This window comes from Pristis pectinata, chromosome 20 (assembly GCF_009764475.1).
Source record: "Pristis pectinata isolate sPriPec2 chromosome 20, sPriPec2.1.pri, whole genome shotgun sequence".
NCBI classification, from domain to species: domain Eukaryota; kingdom Metazoa; phylum Chordata; class Chondrichthyes; order Rhinopristiformes; family Pristidae; genus Pristis; species Pristis pectinata.
The window spans coordinates 15,897,546-15,913,706 of record NC_067424.1 but is presented as its reverse complement, the minus strand read 5'-3'; the positions used below and the strand labels follow the sequence as shown (position 1 = coordinate 15,913,706).

General features: G+C 43.5%; 1 protein-coding gene across 2 annotated transcripts in view; it reads left to right on the top strand.

Annotated features, from left to right (window-relative positions):
* foxp4 (forkhead box P4) overlaps positions 1-16,161 on the top strand; it is a 310,618-nt gene that overhangs the window by 212,213 nt on the left and 82,244 nt on the right. For both annotated transcript variants that reach the window (XM_052034375.1, XM_052034376.1), the window contains exons 4-5: positions 10,204-10,326; positions 12,636-12,770. In XM_052034375.1, the coding sequence (XP_051890335.1) occupies positions 10,204-10,326; positions 12,636-12,770 (258 nt within the window). The remainder of the gene's footprint in view (positions 1-10,203; positions 10,327-12,635; positions 12,771-16,161) is intronic.

The window sequence follows — 16,161 nt, the reverse complement described above, 5'->3', positions numbered from 1 at the left end:
GTAATCAGCAAACTCCCACCCACAGCTTTAGAGATAACCTGTTTCAGCTAAGGAATATATCTATTGCCCTGGAGACAAGGGACTCTGTTGCTCTTCAAATAGTGTCAAGGGTCCTTTTACATTCACCCGAGAAGGCCGTTAGAACTTCAACCTAACATTTCAACGACCGCAGCGATCCTTCCTTCAATACTACACTAAGAGAATGGGCCTGGATCATGAATCCGAAGTGAAATTTGAACTCACGACCTTCTGGCTCAGAATCGAGCGTGCTACCCACCGAGCCACAGCCAGATACTGTTTACTTTTGACTTCGGATACTATCCAGACGGTTAACTGAAGGCTCATTGTAAACAGGCTTTCCAAGTTACCGGAATAATTTGCAAAGAAGGGAATACTCAGCAAATACGCCGTTTGTCTCAAGTTTAAAGGACGCCACACAAGCAACTAATTTTGCTTTTGACCGTGCGAAAGGGGGTTGGGAGCAGATTGCTGTCACCTTGCAAAAGAGCTTGCTGTATCTCTAACTTGCTTTCATTCCGGCACCGTTACAGATTGATGTTAGCCTGTCCTCTAGTGGCGCGGGACAGAATGGTTCTGTTACCCACGACATCTGAAGCCACAGAAAGTGCTTCTTCCCATCCCAGAAAGACTCTCCGGAGGCTAAACTACATTTCTGCGTCAAACTCTTGTTTCGTTTACGAGGAGAGTCAGTTCATTCGTGGACTCGGCGTGGGGAGCAAGCCAGTCGAGTTCTGTTTATTTTGGTCTGGGGTTGTGAGTGACACCGTGTTACAGGCGGACAGCACAGAAAGGGCGAACTGCAAACGGGCACTTTCAAACTGACTTGAAGACGTGCAAGATGACTGCCTGTCACAGGACGCGCCTTGGAGTGAAAGACTAGTTGAAGTAGTTCAGTGATGCAAAGGGCCCACTGATGTGGAACAAGCACAGAGGGAGTGGAGGATGCAAGACCCATCTCAAAGATCCTCGGTGGATTCACAGCCCCACCGCTTCACAACACCTTCTGGCTGTAGGAATAATACACATGATGCCCGCACTATCACTGCTGGCACCTCCTGTTCCGAGCGTGGCTTCTCGGCACTACTATTGCCCTACCCTGGGTCCTGCTTTGTTCTGACCCTGGACAGTGACATTTTCTAACCAGTGCTGTTTGAACCTTCACCTATAGACTGGCAATCTCAGCATTAAAGCGGCATGAATGGAAGAAACCTGCAGATGCTGGAAATCTGAAATTAAAAAAAAGAACAAAAATGCTGGAAAATCTCAGCAGGTCAGGCAGCAGCTGTAAAGAGAGAGAAATAGTTAATGTTTCAGGTCCGAAACCTTTCAGCAGAATTCTGAGGAAGGGTCCGGCCCTAAAATGAATGGAAGAAGGTTGAATGACGGCAAGCTATTCGACCACAGACAGCACCACAGTCAATCCCGATTCTGCCCTTGCCCCACCACGTGTCAAAGCATCCTTCCTAATGAAGCACAATATATTACTCCGTTTCCGACTTAAAACAAAGACAATAATGTTTATTTATTTCAATTACAGAACAAATCGCTTAAACTCTTTTTTTAATTAATTACACCACAGGACATTAAGGATATTTGCTAATCAAAGTGTGCGATGTCCTGTCTTGTTTCTCGTCGTGCTAACACAGGTATCAATCAGAATACGATCAGGCTGAATCTGAACGAAGGGAGAGGAATTCGGGAAGTTGCCCCTTCCGAAATCCACTCCTGGTTTTGTGGAAGGCCTGTTTATTCTCCCACTTTGTTTAAGCCATTGGAGTTGATGATTTTTTTTATGGTATTTTCTTTAACGTCATCTTGTGCTCGTCCAGGAGAGAGAGAGAGAGATTAGTGCCGAAATTCAGAAGTTGTTTCTGTTACAGCCGTCTAGTGCCAGCGTTGAGTATTTCATAAGTCAAGCACAGCTGAGAAACCAATAAATTCCATTCACGACTCCGCTGAGGCAGCTCAGCTATAGTCTGGCTATTGCACCCCGCCAGGCATCACAATCCGCCAAATCCGATTCTCAAGTAGAATCCATGTGCCATTTGTAAAATCGGGTGTCGCTCTCTGGGCCAACAGCGCACAACCAGCTGTGGTCCGTCCACCGCTAGTAGAAGTATTACTACCCCACTGCAATTACATTGGCAAGGTTGATCCTTGGAGAATCCGATAAAGTCATGTCACACTCATCCCTAATCCCAACAAGCAACATTTCCTTACGACATAGAAAGATGCCATCCAGCCCATTGATTCTTTCCCAGCTATCAGTTCCCATTCCTCCACTATTTCCTTGTTACTCATTTTATCTGTCCATTCGCATTCCCCTGATGCTCCTACGCTGGGGGTCGTTTACTGTAGCCAGTTAACCGACCAGTACCATTTTAGGATCGGAGCGGAAACCGGAGAACCCGAGGTAAACCGACTCGGTCATATTGAGAAAGTACCAACTGCTCTTCTCGATCTCACCGGCTCAAAAGTTGTAGGTTGAAAATCTGAGAGCAGGCAACGTTGGGAGCGCCCGGCCTCCAACAAAGCAGCAACACTCATCCACCGCCACGTTGGAGCAGAGTTGTTGCAGCTGGATAATGCACGAATGGAAGATTACAGACAGCCCCGAGTGAAAATGTAGACAAAACATTCAGGCACTCTATCACATTGTAGACGAGTGTCCTGCACACTCCTTTACAAGGGAGGCAACTTGTTCATTCAAGCGTCCCCGAAAACAGCTCTGACATTCAGCATAAGACGTTTGTTTGCACTGTTTATGAGGAGCTAACTAGGGGAGCCATTGGTTAGCCCTTGGCCTACTCTTCCCCATCTGGTTCCACGAATCACCCAGTCTCTGTCTCCATCTTCCCCCTTTCCTCCCTCCCTCCCTCCCCCACCTGGCTCTATCTGCCCATTTTATTTTCCTTATGTTTCCACCTATCCCCCACCAACCTCTGTCTTTGAACTCCCCTCCCCCACCAGACACCGTCTGCCCATCATCCCCCATCTCACCTGGTTCCACCTATCTCCAATCGGCCCCTGTCTCACCCATCCTTCTTACCTCTTCGTACTGGCTACGTCCCTTCTACAGTCTCAGTCACCGTACAAGGTCTCAACCAGAAACATCGACCATCCCTTTGTCTCCACGGATGCTGCTGAGTTCCTTCAGGAGTTTCTTGCTCCAGATTCCAACATCTGCAATCTCTTGTGTCTCCATTAATCAGCTAGGTTTGTGATCTGAAAGAAACATGACAACCAATTTTTACACACACACACACTAATATGAGACTGACCAAATAACCTGCTTTTGCATTATTGGTTCTAGAGTAAATATCAGGAGACTGTTGGGCAAGATGGTATTTAAGGTCCATGGGAGAGAGCATACTAGCTCCAGTTTAACATTCCATCCAAAGCAGAAGGTAGTCCAACAGTCTTTTTTCCAAAGATATACCCAAGTGATCAGTGTCCAGTAGTGGGAGGACCCTATACTGTCGGCTTTCCCTATAGAACCTTTGTGATGGTTACTTTGGAAGCAAGTGTTGAGCAGGCCAAAACGAGTCTTTCACTAAGATGATGATCTTCCAGTGGCAAGCAATATTTATCTCAGAATGCATCCCTGGATCAGCCCGTAGAGCAGAGTCTTGTGTTATTCAACTGCTCAGGATGAACATTGACAAAGACCACTGCATCCCTTTCCAGACTGTCCCGGCAAGTGCACACACCAGAAGGAAGCAGATGATATTTTCATCCGCGCCACTACCCCGTTCGAGGATTGAGGCTCTGTTTGTACATGAAGGATTTCATGGGGAGGGTCCTTATCATCATCAGCCAAGCAAGGTCTTGGTGCTTGGTTAAGAGTTCTGCAGATGAGGTGTTCTGCAGATGAGGCATTCTGCTAAATGAGTTTGATGGTCTGCTTGAGAAACTATCTGACAAGACCAACCATCTCCATCACCATATTTCCATGGAAACCACTGCTTGATTGTGGTCAACACACACAAAATGCTGGAGGAACTCAGCAGGTCAGTCAGCATCTATGAAGGAAAATAAATAGTTGACGTTTCAGGTCGAGACCCTTCATCAGGACTGAATATGTCCTGATGAATGGTGTCGACCTGAAACGTTAACTGTTTCTTTTCCTCCATAGATGCTGCCTGACCTGCTGAATTCCTCCAGCATTTTGTGTGCATTGCTCCGGATTCCAGCAGCCGCAGAATCTCTTGTGTCTCTGTTTTGATTGTGGTCAAGGGTGTTTTGCTATGGAAATTTTTCTATGCAGGACAGGTGGTGTGACAAAGTCAAACTCAATGGAACATACCCATGCCAATCCTTTGCAACTGCAGGGACAGGTAAAACCTCAACATGTAGTGACATTTGATGTTTATGTACCCAGTTTCTACACACAGCTTGATACAGCCACACATAAGGGTGACCATCAGGATGTAGTCCACTTTGGGTACATTTCCCCCCTTTGGAGACCTGTACATCATATCGCTCTGCACATGATCCATTTTGGACCTCCAGATGAAATGGAAGCTGGTTCAAGTGTTTACCACAGCATAGGAGCAGGGTATGAACCATAGCTACACGATGTACAGTAACGCAACCTTGCAAATGTTGACAGGATTCTTTCCCACGGTCTAGAGAGAGCACTGCTCCCATTTTCCCTAATGCTGCTGGTTTAAAATCTCCTCAGTACTGTACCAGAACATCAACCCAGATTTCTGTGCTTAAATCTCTGTAGTGAGAAATGAACATAGAACCTTAAGCTATAAGTATGTTTTCCCAAATGAGCTACAGTTTGCCTCCCAAACTCAAATAGGCTACTCACTGGGCTCACACATCAAGACCAGCCAGTCACACGAAGAACCTGAGTGTCATGTAATACCACTGGATCGACATTGCTGTACTATTGGCCTAAAAAACTCTAATGACCTGTCTTGAACAGGAAGTGATGTCAGGTGCTATTAGTGGGTCACAGCTGTGAAGATTTAATTAGTAGGATTGCTAAACTTAATTGAAAACCAATTAGAAGCTGATGGATTTTGATTAGCAATTTAAATTTTTTAATATAATTTGTATTAACCAGTTTCAGGCAGATGTGGAGTGTGTCAGTGAGGGAATGTGGAAATTACATTTTAATACAACTTGTACTGAGAGATTGGTTGTTATGTCTGACACTAGTAAATTCTGTCCATTAAAAGGAATTAAAGTATGGGCTTTGAGAGCAATTCCCTGTGCCTTTCTGGCAGCCCAATAAACAAGTGATACGGGGCAAACATTATACTGACACTGGTAGAATTTTTAGGCAGGAGTAATCAATTGTCCCTTTTTGATATCCCTCAGTCTCTCTCACTTTATTCTTCAATTTTGTCTTCTGCCCTCTGACTAGATCATTATCCCCTTTGGCTTGCGGTCTACTCTTACTATGATGTGGTTCAATATAATGCCGGTGTTCTGATTATTATTCTGCATTGGATGGACATGTTCAGTGCTGAGTCTATTAGCAGGCCAATACCAAACTATCATCTCAGTAAAAAATGCACTTTGGTCTGCCTGAAACTTGCTGATCCTCCAGTGTAAGGGGATATTTGTAAGTGAATGCTGCTGACAGGCACACTCCAAGGCACAGGAGTATGTGCAGAGAGGTACACTGAAGCTCCACGTAACCACCAGAAGGGGGAAGGACCACAGACTAGGGTCTTGCCACCACTGGACACTGGGTGACTGGGCCTTGTGTAGCAGCCTCTCAAATGTTTCAGAGATGCATTGTTTAAGGAGGAAACATAAGTGGTGTTGACACATTGTATTAAATTGATGGTGCAACAATTGCACAGACCTGCCCTAATTGTATGTACTGTGTACATTATGAATAAAGTATATTTTTGAAATATAAAAAAATATTACATTTCAAGTGGTCTTTGTCATGATTCATCCCCTTAATAACATGGGACTCTGTGCTCTGCAGGCTGTTTCCAGGGATGCATGTTGAGACAAATATTAACTGCTGCTGGGAGATCATCAACTTAGTGAAAGATGCATTTTGGTCTACCCAAAAACTGTTGATCTTCCACTGTAAAGAGATGTTCATAAATTTATGCTTCCAGTTGGCACATTCCAATGTACAGGAGTAGATGTTGAGGGATGCAATGGAGCTTGGTGCATACACCACATAGGGTCTGTGGGGAAAGACCATCATCCTGCCACCACTGGACACTGAGGGATTGGGCTCTGTGTAACAATCTCTCAAATGTTTCATCTTCATCTTCAGCCATGCTGATGACATTCATGGAGATGTGTGCCAGCACATTTATTTCTATAATGTATCATTTTGCATTTGGTTGTATTAAAATTTAACTGCCATTTTATAATTGCCTATATAATTTGTCCAAGCCATTGTGTATTCTCTAACTTATGTCCCCTAATTCCACTGTCTGTACCAGTTTGGTTGTGTCTGCAGATTTATTCATTTTGCATTGAATTTGTGTATCCAAGACTTTGGCATAAATTGGAAACAGCAGTGCTCCTAAAATCAAGCTCTAGCATCCCTCCCCACTCCCCCTCCATGTGTAACAATACCATTTTAACTGGTTCCTGTGGTTTACTCCTCTTCAGCCAGTTTCATATCAATTTCTAAGATTTACCACAAATCCCCACAGCTTTAGGCTTAATGAGGAGCCTTTTGATGTGGAATGTTATCAACATGAATTTGGAACTGTAAGAAGAGTGCTTCAATGGTGAACTGGCTCGTCATTTCCATTATGGTGAGCCAGGATCTTCCCACCTGAAACTTTTTCCTCTACAATCACTGTACAAATAATCTTCCAGTTTATTTATAATGATCAATCCCAATATTTTACAATTACTTGTGCCTGCTTTTTCAATTCCACTAATATAGGCATCTAATGGGACTGCCTCCAATCTTCTTGTATCTTCCCAGGATTCATTAATGTCTCACAATGATTATCAGTGTCTCAGAAATCTAACTCCCTTAGTCTCACTCAACATTCTGGCATAAATCCCCACTGCCTCTGGGGACTGTTGTTTTAAACCACTTCATCCTTTTTAGGATTTCTATCTTATTTAAAAAGGGAAGAAAGACTTACAATTTAAATATTCCTTTCACAACCTCAGGACAGCCAAGGTATTCTGCAGCCATTGAAGTACTTTTTGAAGTGTGGCCACTATTGTTAAGTAGAAATGTAATATTGACCAGGTAATCCATCTAGTGAGTGTAGAGGAGAAAGGGGAGAACTCTTATCCTTTTCTTCAATATAGGGTTATGAGATCAGTAATACCCACCCAGTATTGCTGGCAGGTCCTTGGTAGAATGTCACATCCAACAATGGAGTGCCCTTCCAGCCCTGCTCCTAGACAGTGCTGCTCTCCCTCAGCACTGCCCTTCAAAATGCAACTTTCCCTCACCTTCGCCTTCTGACAATAAAGTATTCCTTAAGCCAACTGTGCAAATTCTCCCATTCTTTTCCTTTTGACAATGCAGTGCTCCTTCAGCACTGTCCCTGCAACAGTGCAATCCTCTCTCAGCTTTCTCATGGCTAATCTTTTATCTCAACTCCACTTTACTGCATTTACCCAATATCTCTTGATTTCCTTAAAATTCAAAAATCTAGGGATCTCTCTCTGTAAGTACAATCAGCCTCCATAGCCCAATTGGGTAGAGATTTCAAAAGATTCTCTACCTTCTAGAACATAGAACATAGAACATAGAACAGTACAGCACTGAACAGGCCATTCAGCCCATGATGTTGTGCCAATCCTGATGCCAATTTATACTAAATGTCCTCCTCCTGTGTATTATCCATATCCCTCCATTCCCTTCATATTCGTAAGTCTATCTAAAAGCTTCTTAAATTCCACCAAACTGCTTGCTTCCACTACTACCCCTGCTGACCCATTCCAGGCACCCACAACTCTCTGCATAAAAACTTGCCCTTCACATCACCTTTAAACATCCCCCATCTAACCTTAAAAGCATGTCCTCTAGTGTTTGACACTTCTACCCAGGGGAAAAGGTTCCGACTGTCTACCCTATCTATGCCTCTCATAATCTTAAAAACCTCTGTCGGGTCTCTCCTCAGCCTCCAATGCTCTAGGGAGAACAACCCATGGTTGTTCGACCTTTCCTTATAGCTCATACCCTCTAATCCAGGCAGTTTCCTGGTGAATCTCTTCTGCACCCTCTCCACAGTCTCTGCATCCTTCCCATGATGGGGTGACCAGAACTGCAGTTTGAACTACTCCAAGTGTGGTCTGACTAAAGTTTTATAGCACTGTAGCATGACTTCCTTACTCTTATACTCAACACCCCTACCAGTGAAGGTAAGTACCACCTTATCCACTTGCGTAGTCGCTTTCAGTGAACTATGGAGCTGGACTCCAAGATCCCTCTGTACCTCAATGCTATTAAGTGGCCTACCTTTAACTGTATACTTTCTCCTTTCATTTGACCTCCCTAAGTGCAACACCTGCACTTGCCCAGATTAAACTCCATCTGCCACTTCTCTGCCCATATATGATACTGATCTATATCCTGCTGTATTCTTTGATAGTCTTTTACACTGTCCACAACTCCACCGATCTTGGTGTCATCCATAAACTTGCTATTCCACCCATCTACATTTTCATCTAAATCATTGATATACATCACAAACAACAGAGGCCCCAGCACCGATCCTTGTGGAACACCACTGGTCTCAGAACTCCGGCCAGAATAACAGCCATCCACCCCTACTCTCTGTCTTCTATGGGCAAGCCAGTTCTGAATCTAAACTTGTAATTCACCCTGGATCCCATGCACCTTTATCTTCTGAATCAACCTGCCATGAGGGATATTATCAAATGCGCTAAAGAAATCCCACCCCATCTAAGACTCTTGTATTAAGGAAATTCCTATCAATACTGGAGAAGTTAAAGTCCCCCACTATGACAACTCTGTTGTTTCTGCACCTTTCCATAATCTGTCTACATATCTGTTCCTCCACCTCTCAGTGGCTATTGAGTGGCCTATTGTATAATCCCATCAGTGTAGTTACACCTTTTTCATTTCTGAGCTCCACCCAAATTGCCTCTGCAGATGAGCCCTCCAGTGTGTCCTCTCTGAGTACTGCTGTGACATTCTCCCTTACCAGTAGTGCAACCTCCCCACCTCTTTCACTCCCTCTCTATCACATCTAAAACAATGAAAATCAGGAATGTTGAGCTGCCAGACCTGTCCCTCACACAACCAGGACTCTGTAATGGCAACAACATTGTAATTCCATGTATTAATCCAGGCTCTAAGTTCATCCTCCTTATCCATAATACTCCAAACGTTGAAATAAACACATGTTATCCCATCAGTCCCACCATGTTTACTAGGCCGGCCCTTGCTGTCCTTTCTTTCAGTCTTACTTGTCATACCATCTTTCTTGCCCGCAACCCTACCACCTGTTGCCCTGCAGCTGTGGTTCCCATCCCCCTGCCACTCGAGTTTAAGCCCTCCTGAGTAGCACCTAGGTGTAGAAATTTCCTGAATGGAAATCCTTTTATTTTGAAACTGTGACGTGTGTTTCTGGACAATCCAACCAGGGAAAATATTATCCCTGCATCCTCCCTTAAAAACCCCATAAGAATTTTGTACTTTTCAATGAAATTACCTCTGATTTTTCAAAACTCTGGAGAGTATAGGTATTCACTGCTTAATCTCCCTTTAAAGGACAATGTCCCAATCCCAGGAATACGTTCAATAAACCATTGTTACTCCCTCTCTATTACAAATACATCCTCCTTTATGCTTGAAATTGGGATGTATAGCTCAGTGATCTGTTAACCTGCCAGTTTTTTCTCCTTCCCACCTTCATTTTGTCTCTGTTTCCTTCTCCCATGACACTTGCACTATTTATTGAAAGCTGCAGCACCAAAGCTCTTTTGGCACATCCTTTAACATATTTTTCTCTTTCAAGTATTTATCCTATTTCCTCAAGAAAGTCACTGTTGAACCTGCTTCCACTTCGCTTTTAGACAGTGCAAAAGAATCTCCTCTCCTCTCTGGCTCTCCTGGGATTTGCCTTAAATTGATGTCTTCTGGTTACTGACCCTCCTGCCACTGGACACACCTCCCTCTTCTCCAAGCTGTCTGAACCCCTCACGATTCGGAACTCTATTAAATTTAAATGGCTCTTTGTCTGGTTGCAGGTACCCGTGTCGGTGGCCATGATGAATCCACAGGTGATCACTCCACAACAGATGCAGCAGATCCTGTCTCCTCCCCAGCTGCAGGCGTTACTGCAACAGCAGCAGGCAGTCATGTTACAGCAGGTAAGCAGCATGCTCCACATTATGCAGGGGAGAACTATACAAGACAGGCCCTGTGGCACAAACACTGCATTGTGCTCAGTCAGCAGCTTCTGTTCGTTCTTTGGCACTAATCAGTCATCTGGCTACATCAGGGGTCTCAGCCCTGATAGCTGCTTCACCAGAGAATTCTCATTTAACCTGGTGGGTGTCAGCGGGACTCTTGTCATTGCTAATTTCTCAGCAGCTCATCCCCCTGCCGTACGTCTGATTGATCAGCTATGACTCCGATTTGGGAGCACTCAGTCTCACACCAGACCTCACTGGGTACAGTTGCAGAGAATCCAGCAGGAGTGTCAGGAGGCTGCCACTTGCTAGACAGAAACCCAGCACTCATGTCATAGAGTCATGCAGCACAGAAACAGGCCCTCTGGCCCACTGTGTCTGTGCCAACCTATCAACCACCCCTTACACTGATCCTATGTTAATCCTCTTTTGTTCTTTCCACGTTCCTATCAACTTCCTGATTCTGCCACTCACCTGAACTCTCAGAGCAACTTACAGGGACTAATAAACCTACCAACTCACACCTCTTTGGGATGTGGAAGGAAATGGGAGCATCCAGGGGAAACCCATGTGGTCACAGGCAGAACATGCAAACTCTACACCGACAGCTCCAGAGATAAGGATCGAACCTGGGGCACTTGAGCTCTGAGATAGCAGCTCTACCAACTGCGCCACTGTGCCAGTCAAGAGCTGGTAAGAAATCCAGAGTGCCCCCTTCCCTCCCCCAACTCACTACTCCTACTGCACTCCCCCTGCAATAGTGTTGCAGCAGCTTAAAGCAGCTTCCCTAGCGGTTATACTGACAAACCTCAAAGATCTAATTTAAGAACATTTCTTTATTAGTCACATGTACATCGAAACACACAGTGAAATGCATCTTTGTGTAGAATGTTCTGGAGGCAACCCGCAAGTGTTGCCACGCTTCTGGCGCCAACATAGCATGCCCACAACTCCTAACTTGTACGTCTTTGGAATGTGGGAGGAAACTAGAGCACTCAGAGGAAACTCACGCAGACACGAGGAGAACGTACATACTCCTTACAGACAGTGGCCGGAATTGAACCCGGATTGCTGGTGCCGTAATAGTGTTACGCTAACCGCTACACTATCGTGCCTACCCCTACACTACCGTGTACCTGGAGAACTTGGGTTCAAATGCTGATTGCAGCAATCTCAGCTAAATGCAAGTCTAACTTTGGCAGAGGTGGAGAAGTTGAAGATCAACATGCAACAGGGTGAATAAGGGAGAATTTTTCCCCACTGAGGACAGCCGATAACGAGGAACATGTTTTGAGGAATAAAAATGTGCTGGCAATCTTCCAGAGAAGATGCATTCATTAGCATTGTAGCAGAACTAAAAGAAGGTAAATTATGGGGACAGGATGCACAGAACAGACTTGTATATCTTAAATGTTGATGATTAAGGGATGATCTAATTGTAATGTTTAAATAGGGCAGAGAAAAAATATTTCTTCTGACGGTAGAGTCCAATGCAAGGTGGAGGGGTGGTACAGGTTGAATAACAGAATGGAAGCTGGGCCATTCAAAGGTTATGTGAGGAAGCATTTCTTCATGCAAAAGATATTAATCCCCTAAAATCTGTTGAGGTGGGGAGTCAACTGAAATTCCCACAGTCTTCTTGACATATTTTGTTCAGTCACAGGATATTAAAGAAAGTGGAACTGAGCCAGGTGGTTGGAGTTAAGATGTACAGCAGCCTTCATCTAACTGAATGGCAGAACAGGCTCAAGGGGCTGAATGGCCTCCTCCTATTCAGCAAGCAGACCTCCTGCAAATAGACAAAGAATCAAAATGAGAAGAGTTAATTCAGGCTGCGTTGACGCATACATGCTGCCCTGTACTTGCTATAATCAGTTCCTTTCACTTTAACCGAGTCACCAATCTAAATTAATATATTTCTTGGATCCTTCTAAACATAGCAGTCATCCCAAGCAGTATTTTACAGGCTCCTCATCTACATGTCACCAGCACACAATGATCCCACAGACCCTGTAGGATTGCACTGACAGATAATTAACTTTCCACCGAGAATTTAATTGGTGTTGTCTAACGCAGAATAGCAGTGAAGTTTGCACTGTATGCTGGCTATTGTTCTGATATTAATTTTCTGATTGCTTCATCTGTAGGGATTTTTTTTACCCTGAGTGAGATCCTTTGTGTTTTCTGTCTTTTTTCCCTCCCCACTCTAACCACCCTCCCTCCCCCCACCCTCTGCCACCACCTCATTGCCTTCCATTCCTTAACAGCTTCAGGAGTATTACAAGAAGCAACAGGAACAATTACACCTACAGCTGCTAACTCAACAACAGCAACAGCAGCAGCAGCAGCACCAACAGCAACAACAACAACAACAGCAACAAACTGTCAAACAGCCAAAAGAGGTAAGCTCACACCAGAAACTGCTGGGTGGGGGAACTGGGTTGGAAGGTGACCATTTTAAACCAAAGCCTACCTTCCCTTTTCAGTTAAAAGCACTAACACTTTCTTCACCTGATACATCACCTTAGTGTGTGAAAACAGATGGGAATAGACAGCTATTTGACTGTAGCAGCATCCCAATCCTGTTTACAACCGATATTCTGGAACAGTTCAGCTGATGGAATATAAAGATGCGCACATGCGTGCACACACACACACACACACACACACACACACACACACACACACACACACACACACACACACACACACACAAACATACACACACATTCTCTCATTCTTTCATGCCAGACTAACTGATTTTTTCTTTCCATTCCAGGGTTTTGAACATGATTGTTGTTCTCTTTAAGGTTTTCCCTAGCTCCAATGATCACAGATCAAGCTCAGTTTAGTGCTTGATAGATATTGTTTTGGATAAGAATTCAACTATTTTCTGAGAGGTGGAGTGGAAGTTATATGTGCATGACTTCTTTTAATGTGGGGTAACTATTGCATACTTGTTAATGCATGGACTTCACAGAGCAAGATCTTGGTACTCAGAGCATTGGTTTAGCTTAGTAGTAGCATAATACATAGCTCAATACTTGGTTCAAAATCTTGGATTTACAAAGTTTGGGTCATCATTATGGTAAATCTTTATAAAATGGTGGCTAGGCCTCAGTTAGAGGCTTACTTATGGGCATCATACATCTGGAAGGGTGCTAGGGTCAAGGAGAGACGGCAAAGGAATTTACTGGAATGGTACCAGGGATGAGATACCTCAGTTTTGTAAGAAGATTAGAGAAACTGGGATTATTCTTTCTACTGCATAGAATGTTAAGAGGAGGTTTGACAGCCAAGTTTAAAATTAGGCATGGTTTTGATTGAGTAAATAAGGACTAACTGTTGGCAGTTGTAAAAAGGTTGTAACCCCAGAACATATAATTGGCCAGAGAATCAGAAGCAACACAAGGAACATATGTTGTTGTCACTGTGGGTTGCCATGATCTGGAATGCATTGATTGATGGGCCAAATGGCCTCTTACTGAGCCATAATAATCCATGATTCAATGGTCTGATTCACCATCAGCAAGAACTCTTGACATTCATTCATGAACCAGCTCCTCAATCTGGACTCAATAAGCCCACCACAGTAATGGACATTTCGCTCAACCAGACATTAACTCCATGAACATTTCTTAGATGATGAGATTGAGATATGAGAGATTTAGGAGTTTAACTGGGTCACAGCATTGAACATTAAAAGGATTGTCTGTGAGAAACCAAAAAGTTAAAGATGCTTTTGTGAGGATTGGACTAAAACATATTGTGGAGGGAGCATTACACTGTATCTAACCCAATGCAGTTTCTGACCTGGGATAGTTTGATGGGACAGCGTAGAGCAAGGTTTTCTATGTATTCATCCCATATTGTAGCTGACCTAGGACTGTTTGATACATGTGGCTGCATAAAATGTGAAAATGTTGGAGTCACCACTGTGAACATGTCAAACTTTGATGAGAACAAAATTTGGAAAGCCAAAATTAGAAAAAGGTTCAAAGTATTTTATGAAAGAAGAACCCTGTGTTCATGTGCAAGATGAATAACTATTCAAAGATTTCCCAAGTCTGGTCCACGACCCTCACTGTCAGATCCTTGTGTTCACACCTGTCTGTTAAAATGTGTAATGACTTCCAGATTGCAGAAGTATTCCTATTCTTGGTTCTGTGTGAAGAGCTCGTCCTCAGCACAAGGGCTCTGCACTTGCCATCTGGTGCAGATCCATGAGTTGAGACTTGTGTATTCTAAGCACACACCAGGTCACCCCTGGGAGATGTGAGTGGAGTGTTTGCAGCTCATAGTGTGCATAAACCTGAGAGCAATACAGTAAATGTGAGCAAAGAAAAATGGACCATTAATGAGGACAATATGTCTGGCTACTTCTGATGGATGAATGGTCATCATCGAGATCTTTAGAGGGCTTACAAGGTTTCTGCTGAAATTATAGACATGCCTAAGAGTTAGTAGGTAAGTGGATAGTTAAGGGATGGAATCCAACCCTGAGTCAGGAATTGTCATGTTTTCTTTCCAGAGACTTGTTAGCAGCCAGGGTGAAATGAATTTTCAGTGTCTGTACAGCTTTAATTGAGGCAATGCAATACAAAATTGCTGATATAAAAACAGAAAATTATTTAAACACCAAAAATGTTGAAAGGCCATTACCCTGAAGTGTTAAATCTGTCACTCCATAGACATTCCTTGATCTGCTGAGTATTTCTGGTGCTCTCTGTTTTTATTTCAGGTTTCCAACATCTGCATTATTTTGCTTTTGGTCTGAATTGCTGATAATTGATTCTAAATTGGTATTCAGAATCAATAGGAGAATGAATTGGCCATCAGGCTCTCAAGCCTGATCTGCCATTCAATAAGGCTGTGGCTGAACTTTTATGTCATCTCCAATATTTCCACTCAAATCCCTTGATTCCCCGAGTGCCTGAAAATCTATCTGGGATGACTGAGCGTTCACAGCCCTCTGGGGTGGAAAAGTCTGAAAATTCACAATCCACAGTGGAAAAAAAATCTCCTCAATCCTGTATGTCCAGACACTTACCTTGAGACACGACCACTAATTTTGGTTTCCCCAGCCTATCCAGCCCAGTTTTAATGAGATCACCTCTTAATCTTCTAAAATCTGGAGATTAAAAGTCCTTTCGACAAATCTGTCCTCAAGGGACACCCTTCTCAACACAAGAATCAATCTGGTGAACTTTTATTACACGTCCTCTAAGGCAAATATTTCTGACTAGAAATTCACTCCCCAGATGAGAGCTCTGAACATACCAAATAGTAGCTCAGCCCATTTGACTTCATTGGAATAAATTTCGGAGGCAGAGAACAACACTCTATTGAGACTACATTGTGCACTTGATACTGCTGACAAGGGATGGGGGGGGGGGGGGGAGGAGGTGGGGGAGGAATACACTTTTAGACAATCTTTCCTTTGGCAAGGAGACCAAATGGGTACACAGTACTCCAGGTGCTATCTCAACTAAATAAATGTGGCAAGATTGTTAGCCTTATATTCCAACGTTATTCCAATAATGGTTAAGTACCAATTGCTTCCCCATTGCTTGCTTTACCTACATGCTAACTCTGTAATTAATGCATAAAGATAGCCTTTGAAGAGCAAGGTTTGTTAATCCCTATGTTTAAATGTCCTCTTTTTCCACTCTTCCAATCAAAGTAGCTAATTTCACACATTACATTCTACCACCTTTTTACCCAATGATTTAAAATGTCTGTGTTACGACTTCTTTGCATCCTTTTCACAGCTTACTTTACATTTAATTTGTG